Source organism: Anopheles merus, chromosome 2R, assembly GCF_017562075.2.
Source record: "Anopheles merus strain MAF chromosome 2R, AmerM5.1, whole genome shotgun sequence".
Taxonomy (NCBI): Eukaryota; Metazoa; Arthropoda; class Insecta; order Diptera; family Culicidae; genus Anopheles; species Anopheles merus.
This window is the reverse complement of record NC_054082.1, coordinates 5593233-5616578: the sequence shown is the minus strand read 5'-3', so window position 1 is coordinate 5616578 and position 23346 is coordinate 5593233. Positions and strand designations below refer to the sequence as shown.

Genomic DNA, 23346 nt, shown 5'->3' with positions numbered 1-23346 from the left:
CACGTACCACTTCCCAAAAGTCTTTTCTTGTCCGGTCCGGTCCGATCGTTCGACTTCGCTCTGGAGAGGCTTAAAATCTCTGCAAAGACTCAGTTCTGCAGGGCGAAACGCAATTAATGAAGGAAGAAGCTCGAGGAAGTACGTCGAGGTGATGATAGATTGAAGCATTACTTCCCCCCCCCCCCAGTTGGACCTTCTTCTGGCAGAAGTTGCTGCACGACTGCACGAGGTTCTAGGTTCTACATCGAGCTCCATCGATCATGATCATGGCACTAACCAACCATCGGCAACGATCGCGGGCTCGGTTGTTTTGGTTCGTTGACGTTTGCTGATACCCGTGCGAAGGTTTCCGGTAAATCCCATCACCACCGCTCGATCGTGCATAAGTAGTATCGCATTTCGGGCAAACCCTGACCATTGTTTGCTCTAGTATTCTGCGTCTTGAAGGTTACTCCAAATTGGGCCATCGATCCAGTTCTGCCTACATCCACATCCAACCCTGCTGGGTGCTGGGAATTCCCCTAACGCGCTGGTTTTACCCAACCAACGACTTTGACCGAGGGCTTAACCGATCGATGATGCCAACGATCTTTTGGCATCTGCAGGGCGATAACAGCACCCGGTAATGAAATTCCGATTTCACAAAACCCTTTTCTTAGGAAGCGGTGGAGAGCAAGCTTCCAAAACATTTACCTTCGGAGTTGATTGGATTCACTTCCGAGCTTCTGGTTGTGGAATTACTTCCGGTCCCCCTAAGATAGAACCGGTTTAATCCGAGCGACAAATGACCATCGGTGGGTTATTAGCACGTCGTCCATCCCGTTTTGTCTTAAGTCCCCCGAAGGGTTAGGCAATTTCAAAACAAAAAAAGTTCTTGAAATTATTACGAAATAAGAGGTCACACCACAGCAAGAAAACATAAACTACCCTACCATCCCAATATTGTGTTTAAGACGAAACGCAACGGTTCAACCTTGAAGGAGGTTATGTTTACACGCACAAACATAGAAGCTTTTTGGCTGCGTCGGGTGGGGTGTTTGCCGTCCAAATGTAAACAGATGCCGTCTGCCTGTGGATGGGAAGAATTTCTACCACCGTGGTGACTGTTGATGAAGCAAACAGTATGACTAGAGCAAATAACAACAACAATAACAACAGTCCGTCCAAGATAAATAAGGGTTTTTGGGGATAAGAGCTTCGGTGGGGAGGTGAACGCGACTGACTCATGTCTCGGGGTGATAACATCATTGTAGAAGTGAGATATTCTGGACAAACGAATACTAGTCACCCTCAATTGCGTGACCTGTGAAAGTAATAACTCCCTTAGATTCGACTCTCGTCCAACTTGCTGTGCAACGACGTTGCTTTCTCTTCCAATTTTGGCAATTTACCGGAAATCCAAACTAGTTTTAATCCAGCTTCCCTTCATCCTTAACCCAATGTTGTGTTTTGGCCAAACTTCAACTGATTAACTGTTCCACCACGGAAAAAAGCAAACAAACAGCATGCAAAAATCACCAATAAAGATCGTGATCTTGTTTTATAGGTGCTGACTTCATCTGGTCCTTCGTTTCGTTTGAATGAGTTTGTTTGATTTCCGCCTGCTCCCAAGCGGGAAGCATATGGGTTAGCTTTTTTTGGTTGGATTTTGTTCATGGAAGTCCCCTGAAACGAAAGTCAAAACCAACAACCTCTCGCTCGAACAACAAAAAAGCTGGTTTTCCCTCGAAAATGAAAAAAAAAACGCACAAACATAAAATATAGCAGGAAAGAAGAAAAGCAACACCGAATCTTAAAAATGGAAGAGTAAACTGCTAATCAAAGCAGATAAATACATGACGTGTATATATGTGCATTAGCGTTTATCAAATCGACCGGGACGCTTCACCAAACATTGGCACACTACTAATGGCCGCTCGGGCCGGCTGGGATTGCGAATGAGTGCCAACCCATTGCCACAGGCCCATCCAAAACGACCACTTTATCCGACTTCACCCGCACTCAGTTACGCACTCTTCCGTTGGCGGAAGAGTCTTCGATCTACCTGTGCCAACATACAAGCGGGGGAAAGGAAAAAAGGCACGTATTTTTACGACAAAATTTACATTTCTGCCAGCCAACCGCACATACGAGTGACCGAAATGCAAAATCCAGCCTCCACCGTGCGCGTGGTGTGTCTTCTTCGCAAGGTGGGAATACCGGCCGGGACCTATGCGAGCTTGTCAACCCCCCTTGTGAGCTTGTGTGTGAGTGTGCGTACGGATGTGATAGCACACTAGGCTGCGTTACGATACTCTCTTGCAAACGCTCGCCCCTCCGTCCTGCCTCTTGCGAACCGAAACCAACTGGGTGGAAAACTGGTCTTGAACGATCGGATCGAACGATTCTCACCCAAAAAACGTACAAGGCCCTACACGATCACTGCGCGATCGTGGAGCAGGAAGCTGACGAATGGGGACAACCTAATGGGAGGGAGGGTCGCTCGGGTCATCGTGTGCGTGAAAATCGTGGCGACAGTTTTCGATTGGGAGCGATATATAAAGCACACCGTTACCGGGATGTACGATATCAGTCGCTCAGCTTAAGCTCTCCAAGTAGTACTACTACCCGCGTTTCGTCGTCCGTCCGTGTACGTGCAGTGTTACATAGCATCAAGATGAAGGTTATGGTTTGTGCTCTTGTCCTGGCCGCCGTGCTGGCCGTTGCCAACTGTGCCCCGTACCAAAGTGAGTGTTGTCCGCTGTGCGATGTCCCTCCGCCGGAGACATCCTTCGGCTGAGTGTAGGACCGTGTGCGACGCTAATTCTTACACATATTTCCACAGTCGCTTACCTGGTCCCGGTCGATGCTCCAGTGGCCCGCGTAGCACGTGCTGCACAGTTCAGCGGCAGTGCGGCCAACGCCGGCGCTCAGTCCTTCTCGGCCGGTGGTGGATTCCCCGGCTTCGGTGGCTTCTCCGGCTCGTCCGCCAACGCTGCCTCGCAGTCGTTCGGTGGTGGATTCGGCGGATTCGGAGGATCGGCCGCCAGCGCCGGTGCTCAGTCCTTCTCGGGCGGTTCCGGATTCCCCGGCTTCGGTGGATTCAGCGGCTCGGCTGCCAATGCCGGCGCTCAGTCCTTCAGCGGTTAAGCGACGAACCGGACGCTTTCAACTTTCCGCCCCCTCTACGGACGCGTGATCGTTCGCAAAGGGGGCAGCAACAACATCTGCAACGGAGCAAGGAAATGAAACAAAACGCACATAAACGCATAAGTACTAGTACGCATGGTACTCCACTGACGGCCGGGATTACGTTCTAGAAATCGGCAGTCCGTACAAAATACACACACAAACACAAGAAGCGCAGACAAAAAAGAAACGTAACAAAAGCACATACGCGCAACGAAATTACAATGACACACATGACACTTGCATCCGCGTTTGTTAGACATAACGACGGAGTGGTAGATGAGTAAAAAAACAACAACGACGACATCAAAAAACAACATCGTACAAATGGCGAACCGCAGCAACAGCTAAACTGCGCGATAACAGCACGCATACTCTCAAGGTGGTCGATTGTGATACGTTTGGATAAATTAAACCTTTTATTGTAAAACAAACTCTCGCGCTTATTTGTTTATTGTTTCCTTCTGCATTCACAATCGATTGTAAACATGTCATCGGTTCTCACATATGGCGCTACTGGCAGCAGCCGAAGTAGGCGACCTACAGCACGAAACGAAAGAAAGCTCCAGCAAGGTGATTATTAATGGGTTCGTTGCTTGATGACAGGTGCGCCGTTGAAGTCTTTTGATGGCGTTTGTTGTTTTGTCGCCATAGCTTAACGACTCTCTAGAGTTGACTTTTTTCGCTACCTCTTAACTGAATTAACGCTTCTTTTGTATTTAATATGCAGCGGTTAGAATTTGAAATTAATATCTTTAAATCTATAAAAGATTTTGCAAACATCAAACACAATTGATTGTGAAGATTTGACTATTCTACATATAGCTATAACCGTCTGTCAAAAGTTTTATGTTATCATTCAATAAGTAGTCAAAAGTGGTTCGTTCAAAATGTATAATTTTCATCCGGTTTCGTACCTCGAAATGCTGCAAATGTAAAGAGGGAAACGATATTTTTCTCCTATTTTCGATCGAATTCGATGCTAATAAGAATACAACATCTTCGCTCATAGTCATAGAATATGTGATTTTGTCACTATTTTCAGCTTTGTCCTTGTCCTTCGTTCTTTATGAATCTTCCGCGTTCCGAATGTTGACCTTTCTGTTCTGCAAACTGCAAAACCGGAATGAGCTTTGGTGGAAATCCCAAGTATAGATATTTTTATCATTCTTGATTGACCGTTGATTTTCCGAGTCGTTGTCGTAAGTTTAGACACCCCTATAACACCCCTATAACACACCACATCATTGCCAGATCAAAACACCCCTATAACGACAACACATCATTGCCTTCTGGTCAGAAGACCTAACGAGAATAATGTTCAGTTATAGCATCGATTTTATCGATCTTTCCTTCCTTTCGATCTTTTTTAAACGACAATGCTTTGTATCTCACGACGTAATTAGTTGTCACCATTTGGATACCGAAACATTTCAATACCGATCAAATGACGTCTCTGAAGTAACGTTTTACCTAGAAATCGACACAAACGAGTTCACGTACCATTCAACAATTATTGTAGTAACACTTACAGAAATAAAACAGTTGTAAAATATGATAAACAGAAGTCATAACCAAGACAATTCTTTGCATTAGGGGTTGTTACCTTGCAGGACCGGCAGTAAAATCACAACCAAGGAGAATGTCCAGAAGAGATACAAAAGAAATCGCTTATCTCTTTTTCGCTTACATAACGGAGAAAATATTATCAAATCCTCTTTTCCACTTGTCCGTCAACAAAATCAGTCCATCTTTCTTTTTGAATGATATTTTTTTCTGAAAGGGCTCTCCAACCAAAAGCTGACACTGATCCCCAACCATCTAAAGAACGCACTCGAGTGATCAACATTGCTTTGTACACGGGTTCTTCCAACACACCTACGTCCTCCCGGAGAATTGGGTACATCAATCATACGGAAAAAGTGCTGAATCGTAGCAGACTACACTGTAGCAGGCTACACAGGCTTGCAGAACCTGATGCTCTACTCCAGCCCGCAGGGGGTCAGAGTTCCTCCCGGGACGCACACACACACACACACACACCTACACCTACACATGTACCATCCATTCCCGTGCAACTCTAGGTTAGTCCAGCCCAGCTCATGATTGCCCTCATCTTGCCCACACGATCGCTGATGATCGTAATTCGATGGGCGCTGATGGGCGCTGGGACTGACAGAATGGTTTAAAAACTGGATTTTAAGCGTCTCAAGAACGAAGACCCATCGCCTGAAGAGGCAAGAGCGAGTGTGTGCAGGCGAGTCCCGTACTCTCCGGTCTCTTGCTTTACACCACGGAATTAGCTGCTGACTCACACGTCACTCCGTCCCGTTCCCCCCCGGCGGGACCTGATCGAGCCCTCGTCTCGTGCAGACTTTACCCACTACGCACATACAAACATATCGGACAGAGCAAAAACTCGCCCTTCCTCCCAATCCCTCCCAGCCAATTCCCTTTCCTGTTCGTCCAATCTTTCCTCGGCAAGAGTTTGAGTTTGTTGGCAGCCATTGTTAGCCACCCTAGGACAGGTACACATCGGCGGGCTGCGGAAGGGTTCGAAATCGTTCGGGTACGGCCGTCGTCATATAAATACTGCTAGGATGTGCCTACTGGAGCATCATTGCGCAATCGCAAGCCGTACCGAGTTGACGTGAGGATTTGTTCGTGTGAGAAGTCTGCTCAGAAGACAACAGTATGCAGTCGTTTGTGGTGTTTGCTGCGGTCATTTTGGCCACCGTTTCCGCTGCACCGTACCAGCGTAAGTAGCCGGCGAGCTTAGTCCCCCGGAGTGTGTGTCCTAATGGTGTTCTCGCCCTCGTTACAGTGATCCTGCTGGATGATGCGGATCTGCCCATTGCCCCGATCCGTGTAGTGCGTAACGCACCGGGTGGACTGTCCGGCGGCGCTGCCAATGCCGGTGCCCAATCGTTCAACCAGGGCGGAGGCTTCGGCGGTGGCTTCCCCGGACATGGTGGTGGTTTCGGTGGACTTTCCGGCTCGGCCGCCAACGCTGGCGCCCAATCGTTCAACCAGGGCGGTTCGGGCGGGCACGGTGGATTCCCCGGATTTGGAGGATTCTCGGGATCGGCCGCTAACGCTGGCGCTCAGTCGTTCAATCAGGGCGGTGGTCATGGAGGCTTCGGCGGTGGTCTGGCCGGATCGGCTGCCAACGCTGGCACTCAGTCGTTCACGCAGGGCGGTGGCCACGGAGGCGGTTTCGGTGGATCGGCCGCCAACGCCGGCGCTCAGTCGTTCACGCAGGGCGGTGGCGGTGGACACGGTGGATTCCCGGGCTTCGGTGGCTTCTCGGGTTCGGCTGCCAATGCTGCGTCGCAAACGTTCACACAGGGCGGCGGTCACGGTGGATACGGTGGCGGTCTGGCCGGTTCCGCTGCCAACGCTGGTGCTCAGTCGATCGTAGCCCACTAGACACAGGTTGGCACGGTGTTTTGGAGGGAGGGATGCGTGAGCAAACGAATTAAGCAAACGAAACAGTACAAAACCAGCAAAAAGACGATGATTTTCATCACATCATTCACCGACACACACACACACACACTCCACTCATGCTCGCATGGGAGTTTTTATTTTTGTGATATTGAGTAGCATCATTAATCATTGACAAAAAAGGGAAGTTGAAATGAAACGAAGCAAAACAACAGCATGATGATGATTATTTTTTCAAATAAAAGTATACAAAAACATAAACGTTATTGTTGATTGTTTGTCCGCAAACCGAACCTTCGATTACGAAAAGAAACCTCGAAACCCGTAATCTGTTGTGCCTCCGGACCGAATGACCAAAAAACCATGACCGTGGAGTGTCCTTTGCGGTCGGTAACGGTGGGTTGTCACATTTGACCCGATTCTCTGCTGGTCCGATTCCCGCAACCGGCTTGGAGTGTTTTGGGATTTTGGCAACGAGATTGGGTTTTGCTCACTTTGTATGAGTGCCTGTGTGCGTATGCGTGTGTTTGTGTGTTATCAGCTGTTTAACCCGCTGACTGGGCCGGAGCTGTGGGGGCCGAGTTTCAGCACCGAAACACCGGCAAGCGCAAATCAAAACAAACACAGCTGATAGGGACAAAGCTTATTGTTTTGGGTATGTTGTAATGTTTCGAGCAGAAATCGAAAGTGCTGCTTATAGTCAACAGTGTGATGATAATATAATTGATCGAAAATGCTACTCATCAGACTGGATTTGTTGTGGTCTAACCAAGATCTTAGGGTTTCGGATCTTAAGACTTTCCTTCACGTTTATTATCATTAAGATGACTTCATTTGGTCTGACTGGACTGACAAAAATGTAAAAAAATCAAACGATTCTTTAGGCGACCCATTTCGTGGAACAGTCGTGAAATCGTACGACCTAAGAATCTACCCGTCCATGCTTTAAATCGTCAAGATAACTCCACCCCTTAAAAGAAGAAGCATGTTTGAGGGCGAATTCTTTGGATACTAGGCATTTTCAATAACTCTAAATAGCAAAAAATATCTTTTGCAAGCAATCTGAGGTTTAACACATAGTCTCACTAGCTCGTATAAGATCTGACATGATCGTGGTTTGAGCCTCAGGCAAGAAAGTCTCGCTCTACACAGTTACAAAGAGACTGGCATTTGCAGAAATATGCTTCCGACTGTGTTGCACCAAAGATAAAGGAAATATTTCGAAGAAATGTTCCAATAACTTCCAACGTACATGCATTAGCTTAACTAATACCAGTAAGTAATTGCAGATATTTTTTTGCAACTGTTTTGCAGCCTCTTGGAGTCTTTTTCCTTTCTTCACCAAGCAGCGCTAACATCCCATGAACTTTACAACTCCCCGTGGTTTCCGAGCTGCATCGGGAAAACCCCCGCTGCCTGTGGGAAAAACGTGCAACCTTCTGCAGTTCCTGATAGCTAGCCACCGCTAGCCCTGGGGGGGAAGGTCCCCCGCTCGTCGATCGTGTTTTGATTTTGGCTCCATCCCGCTCGTACCGGTTTGGTTGCTGATAGCGATTACGCACCGCACACAACCTAAACGGGAAGCAACGGAAGCAAGCATACAACGAGCACGGGGTGGCCAACCCTCGGGAGGCTGGTATAAATTCGAACCGTACCTTCGCTGAAGTTATCAGTACAATTGTAGAGCTTGCTTTAGTAACGATTCGCAGAACGTTCTTTCCCACACCACCTTCAACAATGAAGTCCTTCTCGTGTCTGTTGGTGCTGGTTGCCTGCGTGGCGATGGTGGCCTGTGCGCCCGTCCAGGGTAAGTTTGTAGGAGGCCGTTGGGTTGGGAAGATGAATCTTGGAATTAACGCTCATGACCAAATGTCCACATTGCAGAAGGTGAATCCCGCGTAGTGCGACAGGTTGGCTTCGGCGGATCGGGATCGGCGGCCAATGCTGGCGCCCAGTCGTTTAACCAGGGCTTCGGAGGCTTCCCGGGACACGGTGGCCACGGAGGGCACGGTGGATTCGGTGGTTTCTCGGGATCGGCTGCATCGGCCGGCAGCCAATCGTTCACGCAGGGTGGTGGCCACGGATTCGGTGGATTCTCGGGCTCGGCCGCCAATGCCGGCGCTCAGTCCTTCTCGCAGGGCGCCGGTGGATTCCCGGGCTTCGGAGGCGCTAGTGGATCGGCCGCCAACGCCGGTGCCCAGTCGTTCGGAGGATAAACGCTTCCATAAACGCACGGCATTGTCAAGGCCTTTGGTTTGGCCAAGTATTACCTCTGCCTCGAAACTGACCAATTTCCGCACGAACCAGTGTAGGTGAATGCGTGAAGTTGTATAGTTTACTGACGTGTGTGTCTTCCCACGCGGGAACGTTAATTCAGAACCCGAAAAAAGTCTTTGTTCTCGTGGAGTAAAAATAAATTAACAATGTAAAAAGTTACGCATCCGCTTGTCATTCAACGGGAAGGGAGAAAGTGAAATAAACGAACAATGTGCATCTCTGCTTTTGAGAAATTCGCCTGAAGCAATTACGCATTTTATGTAATCCTCTTGCACGGGGTGGATCCTCATGTCATCAAAGAGTCATTAAATTTCAATAAAAGCCAGCACAAGGCATGAACTGCAAATAGGTCAGGGAACGGCACAAATTACATAACCAAGCAGTTCTTGCCAGCTCAAGTCCTTCTTTTGGTGTTGGCGTACGAAGGTCATACAAAGATGAAAGAGATCTCCTCTTATTCTGACCACGTTTCGTGCTACGCGCTCATGCGGGCCTAGACTTATAAGCTGTTTTATATGTTTTATATATGATATGTTTTTATTCTTTTATCCTGGTGGTCTCATTCGCCTCTTATGATAGGCACCATACATATTGATAGACAGATCTTTCTACAGGAAGACGGACCGGATGAGAATCGAACCCATCCGGACTAGTAGTTGCAATCTTATGGATCGGATAGTCCGAAGGGCCGGCCGTGGTTGTTGTTTGTTTGAACAGTTTAGAAAGGCTTTTGCTCCAGCGGAGTTCTTTCGCCTCTAGGGCCGACCGTGGTGAGAGAATCTGAATTCCAAAAACTCTCAAATACTAAAACGACAATATGTTTGTTATTGCAAATACGAAATGAGAAATTTAACTAAAAACTGTACTTTTTAATAGCCAAAATGTAGAGAAAATCGAAACCGATCTAACTGTGGCATACTGTTTATGCTTCATCACGTTCTGCACATCGCATACAAGAGCTTGCAGCGAGCATAACTCCAACGCAATTTTGTACGCTACGTTGCAAGCAATCTTCTTCTGCAGTTTTACTGTCCATTTTTTAAATATTTTTTGTTTTTAAATTTTAGTAAAAACTACCACATAAAGTTGATAATTTTCTTTATATATTTCAGATGGTAAAATAGTGCTTCATCGATTAATTAGCATCATTGATGATGACCGTACAGTTCGCCCACAGTGCTCCATCGCTTCCAAACAGAACGCAAAAAAAGGATATCAACAAACATGCAACAAAATCACAACATTTTCGTGTGCGTGTTTTAAAAATAACCAGCTTTTAACATGTACAGCTGAGCAAAACGGTGGAAATTACTCCAAAATACCGGAACTGATCAAATTACAACGATGGAAAGGAAGTGAAACAGTCCAAACAAAAAAAAAAGAAACACACTCACCCGCAGCCCGCATCCTCCAAGCAAACAGATGAAAATTCCACGATTCTGCTGCATCGCTTCGGTCCGGAAATAAACTCACCCAACGCCAACATCTGTCGTGGACCCACACAGACGAGAGCGGGCGGGAGTCTGGAGAGCAACGGGCACGATCTTTGCCACGAAATAGAGCAGCACACACATCAGCAAAGCGGCACAGCGTAAACGAGTCGCGTTGATGCACAGCGCTGCTCGCTGCTGGTACTGACTGGCGGCACACACGTTCCATTACCACGCCAACTGTGATCGTGAACGGTTCTCACCGAGCGTGTCGTGTTCGGTGCTCGCAGTTTCCCTTGCACACATGTGTTTTATCCATTGAAAAGGTTGTGTTGAGTTTTGCTAAAAGTGGTGGAAACGCAGGGGCAAATCTCCATCTCGGTGCCGTGGACAGCAGGATGGCACGCGCTTGGCCCAACTGCTGGTGGGCCGTTCTGGCAATCCTTTCGCTGGACGGGCTAGCTTCCTACGCTGCAGATGATGGTAAGTTTCGGTTTGCTTCTCATTTCGGTTCGCACGCGCGCGCGCGTGTGTTTGTGTGTGTCCGGCCACGGGTCAACTGATAAGCGGCCGGCACAGGCAGAAAGGTTTTGAGCAGCACAATCAGCCCGGGTCGGTCAATCTTGCTTCCGGGCCCGGCGACCGGCTGCGACCGATGATGCAAGATAATTTAGTTTAAAGAAACGACCACCAACTAGCACCACTGGAGGAGCGACTTACACAGATCGCCATTTAACCAAACGTGCGTGTGGAGGAAGTGGAAAAATTTTCTTTCCCTTTTCGCCCCTTCAAAGACTCTATATGACGGCAGTCACGTAGTTGCTCCCCCTAATGCACTGGCTGACCCTACTGGGGTGAGATCATTTACAGCGCAACGCCTACTACTACCAGCTCGCGCATCTCGAATGGTGTTAAACACGGACTGCAGATGGAAATGTGCGGCAACGATTCGTATGCCGGCAGGATGGTAGGGGATGAGAGACGACACAACAGCCCCCGCTCTTTGATTTGTGCTGCCGGCGAGAAGAATAAACTAATTTACAGATGTGTGCACCGAGCGAAGGAAGGGGATGGGGGGAGGGGGGGGTACAACAAACCACAATGTTTATGCTATAATGTATAAACCGGGCACATGGAGCGAGAAAAGGCATGTGCTTTCATTAATATAGGGCTTGTGTCTGGCGAAGGCAAATGCAAGAAGACGACACGAGCAAGAAGTGGCCACACCGTACTGGAAATATGGTTTCGTTACTTTGCATTCTGCGCTGCTGCGTCGTGGCAATGTTCTGGTTCAGATTTCAAAGCGCAGTCGTAAGCAGTTTTTGAAACACTTTTGCTTTTGCTGTTATCTGTTTTGTATCTAATTTGAATTTAATTTTACCTCGATTATTCTGGTGCTTTTCTACCTTAGAAATGAATTTTAAATGACATGAAATTATTACCAAAAAAAGCGATTTTTTACGCTCTAATGATTTTAGAACACAGAACACTCATGAATTTAATGAATTATTTCCTTTGCACTAATAGCACTTTTCTCACATTTTCCCCGCATTCCAGCATCCACGAAAGAGCCGCTCATCTTCACCGTGGCTAGCAATGCAACGGAGGGCTATGTGCGGTATCTGCGATCGGCGAAACATTACGACCTCACCGTGACGACACTCGGCATGGGCAAACCCTGGCTCGGTGGCAACATGAAGTCCGTCGGCGGTGGCTACAAGATCAATCTGCTCCGCGAAGCCCTCAAGCCGTACCGTGCGGACAAAGATCGGCTCGTACTGTTCACGGACAGTTACGATGTGCTGTTCCTTGCTCCGTGGGCAAAGATTCAGGAGAAGTTTGCTTCATTTGAAGCTTCCATCGTGTTCGGGGCGGAAGGTTTCTGCTGGCCGGATGAATCACTCAAAAGTGCCTATCCGCCGCTGGAGGGGCGCGGGATGCGGTATCTCAATTCTGGGCTCTTTATGGGCTACGCCGACAAGCTGTACAAGCTGCTGAAGACACCGGTCAAGGATGCGGAAGACGACCAGCTGTACTACACGAAAGCGTACCTGGACGAGGAGCTGCGGCAGGAGCTGAACATCAAGCTCGACCATATGGCCACGCTGTTCCAGAATCTGAACGGTGTCGAGGAGCAGGTGGTGCTGTCGCTGGAACCGAGCGAGAAGGAAGCGACGCTGGCCAACTCCGAGTACAACACGAAACCGGCCATCGTGCATGGGAACGGGCCGAGCAAGCTGACGCTGAACAGCTACGCCAACTATCTGGCCGGTGCGTTCGTCGATGGGGAGTGTCAAACGGTGAAGGAAGGACGGCTTACGCTCTCCGACGTTGAGCTGCCGCTCGTAACGATGGCCCTGTTCGTGGAGAAACCGACGCCCTTCCTGGAGGAGTGGTTCGGTACGATCGCGAAGCTTAACTATCCCGCCGATCGGTTGGATGTGCTGGTACACTCGAACGTGGCGTACCACGCCGGCACGGTGAAGGCGTTCCTGGACGCGCAGGAGGGACGTTACCGCTCGCTGAAGGTGATTGAGCACGATGGCGACTTTACCGAGACGGCGGCACGCAACTTTGCCACCAAGCACTGCGAGCTGCGCGGCTGCGACTATCTGTTCGTGGTCGACTCCGAGGGCCATCTGGACGACCCGAACGTCCTCCGGGCGCTGATCGAAGCGAATCGAAACGTGATCGCACCGGTGCTGACCCGCCCGGAGAAGGTGTGGAGCAACTTCTGGGGGGCGCTCAGCGGGCAGGGTTTCTATGCGCGCTCGAACGACTACATGGACATTGTGGGGCGCAAGCTGCTGGGGCTGTGGAACGTGCCGTTCGTATCGATCGTGTATCTGGTGAAGCGGGCCGTGCTGCCCGAGGTTAGCTATGAGCTGCAGGAAACGGACCCGGACATGGCGCTGTGCTGGCACTTCCGCTCCAAGGGCATCTTTATGCACGTGATCAACGTGGAGCAGTACGGGCATCTGATCGACACGGAGTACTTCGACATGACGCGCACGCATCCCGATTTCTACCAGCTGTTTAACAATCGGCACGATTGGGAGCAGCGCTACCTGGCGCCCGGGTACAAGCAGCAGCTGGAGGCCGACTTTGTCCCGCAGCAGCCGTGCCCGGACGTGTACTGGTTCGCGATCGGGTCGGATCGGTTCTGTGACGATCTGCGCGAAATCGTAGAAGCGTTCGGCGAGTGGTCGGACGGTTCGCACAGCGACAAACGGCTGCAGGGCGGGTACGAGGCTGTCCCGACGCGCGACATCCACATGAACCAGGTGGGATTGGAGCAGCTGTGGCTGAAGCTTTTGCAGCTGTACGTACGACCGCTGCAGGAGAAGGTGTTTATCGGCTACTTCCACGATGTAAGTTTAACATTTTGATGTGAATGTTTGTACCGAAATTATCAATCACCATTCTTTCGCTTGCAGCCACCACGATCGCTGATGAACTTTGTCGTACGCTATCGGCCGGATGAGCAGCCCTCGTTGCGGCCGCATCACGACTCCTCGACGTACACGATCAACATTGCCCTCAACACGGCCGGCGTCGATTACGAGGGCGGTGGTTGCCGGTTCCTGCGCTACAACTGCTCCGTTACCGACACGCGCAAGGGCTGGATGTTGCTGCATCCCGGCCGGCTGACCCACTTCCACGAAGGGCTGCTGACGACGAAGGGCACGCGCTACATCATGATTTCGTTCGTCGATCCGTAAAAAGAATCTCATTGGAGGGGGAGGAGTAGAATTAACACCCACACGCGACGACTGCCTTTGCTCTTCACATTCGACATCCGAACGTAGTGCGCGCCGTAGAAGAAAACCCGCGGAAACCCTTTTACAATTATAATCCTTTACTTTGCTTAGCGCGCATGGGAAAAAAAACACGCAACAATATCGATTGCGCATTGCAACGTGTAGCGTGTAAGATTCGTGTTCATACTCTAGTTCTTTTCCTCTTTCTAGGCAGGGGTGGATCATCAGCAGTGCCATTAGCGTTTATCGTGCATGTATGTGCGTTGTAGCTTCACATACAGATCGAGGTAGATTTTAATAATAAAAATCAGAAAACTGACTATAACTAACGAATCTCCGTGCGTACGCGTTTGTAACCGCTCACAGTCCGTGTGTTGTACGGTCGTGTAGTGTAGGCTCATAAAATGGGACCTAAAAATGCCCATCTTTACGATGTCTGCAACGCGCGAGCAGTCGAGCCCCGAAAGCCGTTGCGCAATGGTCCCACGGGATCTGAAGTCCCCTCCCGAAGCCCCAGCACGAGTGGACCAACCTTTCCCTCACGTAAAATCGTACCGTACGTACCTTGCTGAAATTAGAAATTCTTTCCAACCAACCAATACCACAACAAAGAAAGATATGGTACGCGACCAGAAATGGCTTTACATTTGGCCACGTTTGGCCACTATCGGGTAAATGTGTCAAACATGTGTTGCGCTGCACACTCCGCCGTATCACCGTCCGAAGGGGCGGGGGGACGGAGAAGCCCAGTAACTGCCAACGTTTTACCTTTATTTACCTACCCGGGGACGGGAGAGCATTGAGCATTACCCCACCGCCACAGCGTTTTGCGAGGACATTAGACTGGTCAGACCAAAGGACAGGGACGTAAAAATAATCCTCCATAGCACTGGGCACACACACACACACACGCACGCTGTTCTATCGATTCTAGTCGATACGTTGCGACCCTCTCCCCTTCGCGATGGTGCGCTCTTGGGGGCCACGGTGGAGCTGGACACAGGAAATTTAATTAGTGTATAGTTCGCCGCGATCCACGCCGTGTGTGTGTATGCATATGCGCCCGCGCTTGGGGGGGACGACGGTTTGCGCGACCGTTTATTGGAAGTCTCCACTGACCGGGGCAGTTAGTTCTTATCGGTACAGCACTGCAAGTAGCAGGAACTCTCGCGAACACCAGACCAACCGTCGTAGTGCCTCCATCGGTGTACCTTTTTTTTTTTTCTTTGCATCCCAGTGCTAATTGCAATTGATCTTCGAAGCCGGAAGGTGTCCGGATCGTTTGTGGTGCGCAAATTGTGGTGTCGGTGGTCGTGGAAATTGTTGAAATCGGTTGCCGTTGTGTTGAGCGTGACCGTGTGATTGATTGGCTCTCGCCCGAGTTACCAGTGTGCCAGTAGAGCGGTTTCGTGTGTGGGTTCCGGGTGCCGTGTCCGTTAGTTTTGCAGCATCATGGCGCCAAAAGATGACCCGGAGGTGGCGGCATTGAAGAAGGAGATCACGGATATGATTGCCAAATTTCAGGTACGCCCCATTTTCCATCGTGTGCCCTGCCAGCAGCAGAAGTGCTATCGATATTGATCGAGGGATTATTCAATTAGTCAAGAGACAATCTAATTAGTGGAAAATGGCATCAAGCGTCTCCCCGATTGCTGCGATTGGTGAAATTTTGCACTAACGGCTTACCATCACCATCATCACCCTCCTTCTCTCTCTCTCTCTCTCCATCTCGCTCAACAGGAAGAACAGAAAAAGGTAGCTGACTGTACGCTGTTCGACAAGTGTGCCGATCTGGGCGACGTGCCGAAGGTGCGCATCACCACGAAAAAGTTCCTCAAGGGCCACATCAACAAGGTCAACTCGGTGCACTTTGCGGGAGATTCGCGGCACTGCGTGACCGGCTCGCTGGATGGCAAGCTGATCATCTGGGACACTTGGACCGGGAACAAGGTGCAGGTGATACCGCTCCGTTCGGCCTGGGTCATGAGTGTGGCGTACGCCGACTCGGGCAACTTTGTGGCGTGCGGCGGCATGGACAACATGTGCACGGTGTACGATCTGAACAACCGGGACGCGCAGGGCAATGCGAAGATTGTGCGCGAGCTGATGGGCTACGAAGGTTTCCTCAGCTCCTGCCGGTTCCTGGACGATACACACATCCTGACCGGGTCGGGCGATATGAAGATGTGAGTGCCGCGTTGGGAGATGTAAGTGTCCCGACACCATTTCATTGCTTTCGCTCATTCTAGCTGCGTCTGGGATCTGCAGGTCGGTAAGAAAACGTCCGAGTTTGATGCGCACGCCGGTGACGTGGTGTCGATCTCGATGAGCCCGGACAAGAACACGTACGTGACCGGGTCGGTGGACCGCACCTGCAAGCTGTGGGACGTGAGGGAAAACACACCGAAGCAGACGTTCTTCGGCCACGAGGCGGACGTGAACAGTGTATGCGTAAGTGTTTGAGTGCCTGTGTGCACATTAGATTACCTGTGCAGGGACGCTGTACCTCGGGTCACTCATCTGAACGCTCTCTCTTGGATTGTAGTATCATCCGAGTGGATTCGGTTTTGCTACTGGCTCGGAGGACAAAACGGCCCGTTTGTTCGATTTCCGCTCCGATCAACAGATTGGCCATTACGAACCACCGAACAAGAGCAGTGGATTCACATCTTGTGGTAGGTAGCAGCGGGAAGTACCCATTTTGACCTATGTAAACCTAAGGGAACTCTTTCCTCGCAGCCTTGTCACTGAGTGGCCGCTACATTCTTTGCGGCTCGGACGATAACAATATTCACATCTGGGACACCATGAAGGGATCACACAACGGTGAGACAGAGGCAGAGAGAGACGATGGTGGCGTAAGCCTCTAAATGCAAGACACTAATTTTGCAATTCCCAAACACCCATAGGTACGCTGAGTGGCCACGAAAATCGCATCACTTCCATCTGCATGGCCCCGAACGGTATGGCACTGGCATCGTGCAGCTGGGATCAGCATGTGCGCATCTGGGTCTAGAGTGCTGGGAGCTGTCATCGATCTTCGACTAGTTTCTCCGCTCCCGCTACTACATGCTTCCGCTGTTTGCGCATACGGCCTGCGTTTTGATTTTCCAGTGATCTACCGCTCCAACCCACTCTAAATATCTACGCAAGTATCAACGCATGATCGAACACATGTGCAGCGTTACAACCTTACCACAAGCTACTCAAGAACGCGTTTCTATAAGAAGCGAACCCAAAATACATACCGCTTTGCTCCGTTATAAATATGTATATATCAACGTATTATCTTCCTTTATTTAGTCTACCCTCCTTTAGTAAGAAGTTTAACAGCTAGCGATGTGTTGGGGGGGGGGGGGGTTGGTATCTGGTTGGTATCAACTTTACCGCTAATCGAACGCGATCGAGAAATCGGTCTTGAAGCTCCTCCGGTCGATCGAGTACATGTTGTCGGCCGTACACTCGTACACGCCCGCATCCATCTGCGTGGCGGGATCGATCTCGATCTTCGATTTTACCTTATCCTTGCCAATGTACCACTCGTGGACCTAAAAGAACGATCGTTCAGTGGTCTCTATAATGTTGGTGAATAACAAGATCAACTTACATGCAGATACAGGTGGCTGAATATTTCAACACCGTCCTTAAACCAGGTAATGGTGGGCCGGGGTGTACCGCGGGCAACGCACAGGAAGGCAATCTTGTGGCCCAGCACGTATTCATAGTCAAAGTGTGATGCAAGCGTAATTTTAGCACCCTAAATCCATAGCCAAACAAACGGAAAATGTATTAAACTCGCTCCTCTTCTTTCCACGCGTTTATCCTTTCACTCACGTTATTGTTGTTGTAGTACTGATCAGACTCCGGATCGCGATATTTGCCCGTTATTGGTAGACCGATTTGCATCTGTGGAGCGAGAAAAAAGGGCAAACATTAACGCGTTGTCGTCTCGTTGCCTCTCGCAGAACGGAGAATTGTGGCGCGTGGCCTACCCTAGATTTCGTGCGGCCTCGAGCACGGCCACGTCTGGCCTCCACATCGTCAATTGCAATCGCGACCAACAGGAGGACCACGATGCAGACGTAGAGCGTCACGTTTGTCGACGGCCGGGTGCGTTGCATTGTGTCGCTGATGCTGCTGCTGCTGGCGGAAATTGGTTCCTAATTGGGACACTGTACAATGAGAGTTAAATTAAAGCTCATGCTCTCGCGTCTTTGCTCGGTCACATCCGTTCCATGCATGCAATGATTTCTTTCGCAAACATTACGCCAAGCTTCGTATTAAAATCTCGTTCGTGTTGTATTTCGATGACATTCGTTTCAAGATCACGATCTCACTCACGTACTTGGTCGTACCACCTTCGTATGGCACTTGGCTTGGTTTCGATGCGTCTTCAAAACGCATTAAATTAGCGATCGCAAGGGTTTATCTCCGCCCGTTGCACAACGACGTGCGGCGAACGGGCGCCAAGACCCACGCGATGACGAGTATGAAGCTTTGGTATGAATGGCAAACATTGGTGGCCGTTTGTGCGCTTTTCAGTATTCGAGTTGTATTAATTGCTCCCATTGCTAATAGCGCGTTATAGCTTGGTGAGCAGCTTGTACGCCCGCGAATCCACATCGAACAGTGATTTGACCATAAACACCTGCAGCGTACCGACGGCCACCATGACCAGTATCTGGAAGAACGACCACACGTTCACCTTGAAGTAGTTCTCCTCCGCCACGTTGCGGTCGCGCGCCTCGTGCGAACGCAGCACGTCCTGCAGCTGGCGCGCCTTCGTGAGGTTGTTGCGCACCCGCTTGATCGCGTCCTCCATGTCCTGCACCTTCATGTCGTAGAACTCTTCCGGCGTCAGGCCGTCGAGCAGATCGATATCGGACCAGCCGGCCGGATCGTCCTGGTCGCCCTCCCGCCCGATAATCAGCTCGAAGAACACGGTCTTGCTGTTGGACCGGCTGAACCCATTGTCGAAGCAGAACTTGTACTCGCCATCGTACGGCACCGGGAACTGGTGGATGTTGTCGGACTTTTTGTAGTCGGCAAAGATGGTCCTGCCCGTTGCTTCCGCCAGCTCGAAGCTGATGTCCAGATCACCGTGCCCACCGTCTATCACCTGGTACTCGATGTCGATCGTTTGCCCGGCTTTGGCCGACTCGAAGAAGCAGTCCACATTGCCGGGCGCTACGTTGATGGTCAGCTCTTTCTGCAGTGCGGACACGCCTACGATCGACAGCTGGAGCAGCGTTAGCAGGAGCGGATACGACCACTGCCATGTAGTCGCCCGGCACGGATGCGTTGAGTATCGAGGCGGCGGTGATGCGGCCTACAATTGTACGCAAAGCGAATGTGTGATGAAGGCATTACAGGGCGGATACGTACACATCGTTACTCACCATAGGATTTGTGGAATTTGCTTAACTTTTACCGTATTTGCACGCGATCAGTATTAGGCTGTGCGATTGTGGGCCGCTCCACCAAAACGCAGCTGTGAAAATATTTACTTTTTTTGTTGCGGGTTTTCTTTCTTCTCACAAATCACGCACTCTGTTTACTCTGTTCTGGTCAGCCCAGCCAGACAAGATGCAATTCGCAGCTGTCAAAACGTTAGAACGCAACCACACTCATACACACACTCACACACACATACACAGTCACACATTTACGCGTTCATTCTTTGCGGCACTGGGTGGCGCATAACCGTTTTACGCGACGAATGAGTGGCGGCGACGAGCGCGCAAGCACATGGAGAGCGAACATTTGTTTAAATTTAACGATATTAAATGATAGGATGCGATTACGGCGAAGGACACGCTCGAAATAGGGAACTACGTATCGCCCAGTGCCACTTGGGTAGAAAAGAAAGGTTTTAAGGAGCATTATCCTCACACACAAATCTACCTTCTTTCAGTAGAGTTTTAAGTTTTGGATATTAAAATTTGAAATCAATGTTCGGTTCGGCATTTAACACCATTATTTTGTATTTTCTAAACGTGCTGCACGGAATGTAATTGCCACTGATTTAAACTGCTAATTTTCCCTTTTTCCGTACCTGTTGATCTCTGTTGAAACTATAAATATTATCTAACTAAGGGTGATTAACACAAACCGAATTGAAAAAAAAAATCCGCTACTACAAAACAAACCCCCGTAAAAGTGATTCCTGCACACCAGCCACCAGGTATTGCCAGCGCGATCAACGATTGTCTTGAAACTGCTGCACGATCGTCTACGGCAGCGAAGATTACCGCGCGGTTTAGCGTTCGTTCAGGCACAAACTTTCCACTCCAGGCACACACAAACACACACACACACACACGAGGCCCATGGTCGATAGCAAATTGAATCAGTGTGAGATTATTCTCATTCCATTATCCAATTGACGGTAATCGAATGCGCCATACGACACCAGGGATTCTGGCAGTGGTGGCGGCGTCAGCCCTTAAAAAGATGGGTGCCATGTGTTGTTGGCCGTGGTGCTGGGTCAGCTGAAACAACATTGCTTACGCGGTGTGTTGTGTTTGCTTAAAAATAGAGAAATTACTCCTTTACACACACACCCCCCGGGTGGCTCAAATGCATGCCTCATTAATGGCGGGCAGTCCGCGGCACACCAGCGCGCACCGGATTCGCTGGGGCAGCTGGTAAAACAGCCGACAGTCGCCCATCAGTCGCAATAGATTCGAATGCTTTCTAACGGACAGTTTCGCACTGGACGATTGTTTGTTGAATTCTGCAATTAAACATGGAGAGATGAGGAATGCGAAGGAAGAAAGGAGCGCTTGCCCGCCTATACTTACGCCACTTGCCCGCCTTAAACGCGACCGTATCGAGGGAGGCAATGTTTTGCTTGGCGTAGGCCGGATTCGTCGAAGGAATCCAATTGCCAACGAGCAGCATCGAGTAGATGTCGGTGAACAGATCGGTCAGCACCCAGAGCGCACCGATCACCGTCGGGCAGTGGGCGGCATTGTAGTACATGTGCGTGCCGGTCATCTCCGTGAACAGCCCGTTCGAGTAGAGCCGCACCGAGTCGCAGCCGAACAGAAACGTAACGCAATTAATGTCGCGCTGCAGCATTGTTTCGCCGTTCATAAACTGTAATCCACTGCCGTGACCGTTGTAGCTGTAATGCATGGGAGGGGAATGTTAGGAGTATCCTTAGGTATCCTTTCAATTAAACCCACTAACGAAAACCCACATGAGGACGTCCGAAGTGTTTAAAACATCGCCGAATTCGCTTTCCTTTGGTGGTTGGTCGATAAGCAGCTCGAAATCTGGATACCATTCGTTGTAGTACATTTGCAACCGGGCACTCATCTTATCGAGATTTTTATCTGCAATAAAGATTAGCTGGTCAGCGTGTGACGGTTGTGAAAGTTTAACATCACTTACCTGGGTTGATGATCGTGAAGCACTTCTTTGCCGCCAGCGTAAAGTATCCGTTCTTAATCCGCGTCGCATGCGCCCGATACAGCTCGCTTAGCGTCGACAAGCTGGCAAACCGACAAACCTCCGCAGTCGGATGGACCATTTCCCACGGCATAACATCCAGCAGTTCGTCGACGATAAGCACCACCGGATAGCAGTTGAGCCGCTCATCCTTCGCTTCCCGGAACTTGGTCCGCTTCAAGCTGACCAACAGCGTGTACAGTGCGTCTACCTTGGCGTCTTCGAGATCCAGCTGCTCGCAGGCGCACAGCTCGAACAGCTGATACTCGTCGAGCAAATCGAGCCGGCGCGCCACGAGCGAAACGAGCCGCTGACCACTTCGGCTGATCCGATTGTGCACGCAAAACTCTTCGATTGCGTTGTAAATTTCGCTTTCCAGCTTCTGATCCTTCGGCGAGCGAAACTTGCCAACGAAAAGGTTCGCCCACGGTCCCAACCACTCGATCGTTCGCTGCACCGCCGAGCTTATCTGCTGCTCCACTGCTTCCAGCCGGTCGGCAAGGGTTTCGCTTGCTGCTGCCGATTCGTTCGTGCTGACGATTCCATTCCGTACCTCGGCCGGAATCGATGTGATGTGTTCGAAGTAGTTGGGATACTTGGCGCCTGGTCGGCTGGCCGGTGCATCCAGCGGAATGAGGATGGGTTCGAATGGTGCGCCTTCGCACGGATCGCTACACCGGAACACGGTCAACCATATCGGTGTTGATTCGCGCAACAGTTCCTCGTGCACCATGGTCGTAGCGAGCGGTGTGTACTCTTTCGCAATCTGTATGACCGTCCATTCGTTCGGCAGCTCGTTGCACCGTTTGCAAAGATCATCATAATCGATAGGGGTAGTGGATGGTTGCTGCCCTTTGTTTGCATCTCCTTTGATTACCTTCCGGATCAAATCCTCTGAAAGCCGAACATGTTAACGTGAGTACAGGTTAGGTATGAGGATGCCACAGGTTCACTTACCTAAATCACCGCACTGTCGTGATGCTTGTGAGTATTTTTGCTGTTTCGATGCGCAGAGCGATTTGGTTTGATACAATATTGCATTCCGCGTGTTTCCTTCATCCAAAGCGACGGTTGCGCGCAGCTTGTATTCCCCTGAAATGGGACAAACAGAAGCTTCCTCACCGTCTGTGCTAACAAAAGTAAACGCCCAATTCACTTACAACTCAAAAGACCCGTATTTTCTGTCGATGGAGCCGATAATTTGTCTGCAGACAGTTCGTCCATTGTTTTCGCAATATTTCGGTTAAATTCACCCGGTCGGCTTGCTTGAAAAAAAGGTAAACAATCTTTCAAATGTGATGCCAGCGGGATTGAGGAGGTTAGCTCATGGCGTGACAGTCGAGGGGCCATGTTGCTGTAACCGTATTAATACACGATGCGCAATCTCAGATTGCGCATATATTCGTTTTATCAAAATATATGTCATTTCGCGTAGCCAACTCTGAGCTATAAACGTCATTTCCATACAATTTCAGATTGCGCCAAGATTGCGCATAAATTTTCAAGATTATATGTCCGAGATATATAATTTTTTTTTGACAGATAAATATATCAAACCGACCCGTTTGACAGATAAATATATGCGCAATCTGAGATTGCGCATCGTCTATTGCTACGGTAACTTTGACGGCGAACAAAGAATTTACTTTTTAACTTTGCTTTCATCTATTCCTGATGTGAAAATAAATTTAAAATGGCCATTGAGCTATCGCAATGCCATAACAAACATTTATTTCATATAAAATAGCATTTTAATTTTTGAGGGAAAGAAATGTGTCAAATCCAAGGACCGTAAAGATATCAGGTCA

At 49.7% G+C, this 23346-nt stretch overlaps 6 protein-coding genes across 8 annotated transcripts; 3 read left to right on the top strand and 3 right to left on the bottom strand.

Moving 5' to 3' along the window:
• Positions 1 to 2552: 2552 nt before the first annotated feature.
• LOC121590956 (glycine-rich cell wall structural protein 1.0-like) lies at positions 2553 to 9051 on the top strand. 2 transcript variants are annotated; one of them, XM_041911178.1, is made up of 3 exons: positions 2553 to 2726; positions 5993 to 6520; positions 8620 to 9051. In XM_041911178.1, exons 1-3 carry the CDS (start codon positions 2657 to 2659, stop codon positions 8829 to 8831), a joined length of 810 nt encoding a protein of 269 aa, XP_041767112.1. In that variant the 5' UTR covers positions 2553 to 2656; the 3' UTR covers positions 8832 to 9051. The 2 variants fall into 2 exon arrangements, with proteins under 2 accessions (XP_041767112.1, XP_041767111.1); XM_041911177.1 differs by lacking the exons at positions 2553 to 2726; positions 8620 to 9051 and adding an exon at positions 5775 to 5926 and having other exon boundaries at positions 5993 to 6847.
• A 1470-nt stretch (positions 9052 to 10521) lies between these two features.
• Positions 10522 to 14416, top strand: LOC121590946 (procollagen-lysine,2-oxoglutarate 5-dioxygenase). Its single transcript, XM_041911152.1, has 3 exons — positions 10522 to 10805; positions 11880 to 13693; positions 13760 to 14416. The coding sequence occupies exons 1-3, from the start codon at positions 10721 to 10723 to the stop codon at positions 14042 to 14044; spliced, it is 2184 nt and encodes a 727-aa protein (XP_041767086.1). The 5' UTR covers positions 10522 to 10720; the 3' UTR covers positions 14045 to 14416.
• A 739-nt stretch (positions 14417 to 15155) lies between these two features.
• LOC121590953 (guanine nucleotide-binding protein subunit beta-2) lies at positions 15156 to 17356 on the top strand. Its single transcript, XM_041911174.1, has 6 exons — positions 15156 to 15607; positions 15824 to 16269; positions 16333 to 16534; positions 16629 to 16758; positions 16823 to 16909; positions 16993 to 17356. The coding sequence occupies exons 1-6, from the start codon at positions 15536 to 15538 to the stop codon at positions 17097 to 17099; spliced, it is 1044 nt and encodes a 347-aa protein (XP_041767108.1). The 5' UTR covers positions 15156 to 15535; the 3' UTR covers positions 17100 to 17356.
• LOC121590957 (immunoglobulin domain-containing protein oig-4-like) lies at positions 17347 to 20383 on the bottom strand. 2 transcript variants are annotated; one of them, XM_041911180.1, is made up of 5 exons: positions 20233 to 20383; positions 18076 to 18255; positions 17918 to 17989; positions 17691 to 17840; positions 17347 to 17631 (listed from the first exon to the last, which is right to left on the bottom strand). In XM_041911180.1, the coding sequence occupies exons 2-5, from the start codon at positions 18202 to 18204 to the stop codon at positions 17473 to 17475; spliced, it is 510 nt and encodes a 169-aa protein (XP_041767114.1). In that variant the 5' UTR covers positions 18205 to 18255; positions 20233 to 20383; the 3' UTR covers positions 17347 to 17472. The 2 variants fall into 2 exon arrangements, with proteins under 2 accessions (XP_041767114.1, XP_041767113.1); XM_041911179.1 differs by having other exon boundaries at positions 20139 to 20377.
• Positions 18364 to 19771, bottom strand: LOC121590955 (transmembrane emp24 domain-containing protein 1). Its single transcript, XM_041911176.1, has 2 exons — positions 19483 to 19771; positions 18364 to 19412 (listed from the first exon to the last, which is right to left on the bottom strand). Exons 1-2 carry the CDS (start codon positions 19483 to 19485, stop codon positions 18666 to 18668), a joined length of 750 nt encoding a protein of 249 aa, XP_041767110.1. The 5' UTR covers positions 19486 to 19771; the 3' UTR covers positions 18364 to 18665.
• A 178-nt stretch (positions 20384 to 20561) lies between the features above and the next one.
• LOC121590949 (separin) lies at positions 20562 to 22878 on the bottom strand. The gene is made up of 6 exons (XM_041911165.1): positions 22699 to 22878; positions 22496 to 22630; positions 21482 to 22432; positions 21288 to 21423; positions 20887 to 21212; positions 20562 to 20819 (listed from the first exon to the last, which is right to left on the bottom strand). The coding sequence occupies exons 1-6, from the start codon at positions 22760 to 22762 to the stop codon at positions 20659 to 20661; spliced, it is 1773 nt and encodes a 590-aa protein (XP_041767099.1). The 5' UTR covers positions 22763 to 22878; the 3' UTR covers positions 20562 to 20658.
• Between the last annotated feature and the right edge of the window lie 468 nt (positions 22879 to 23346).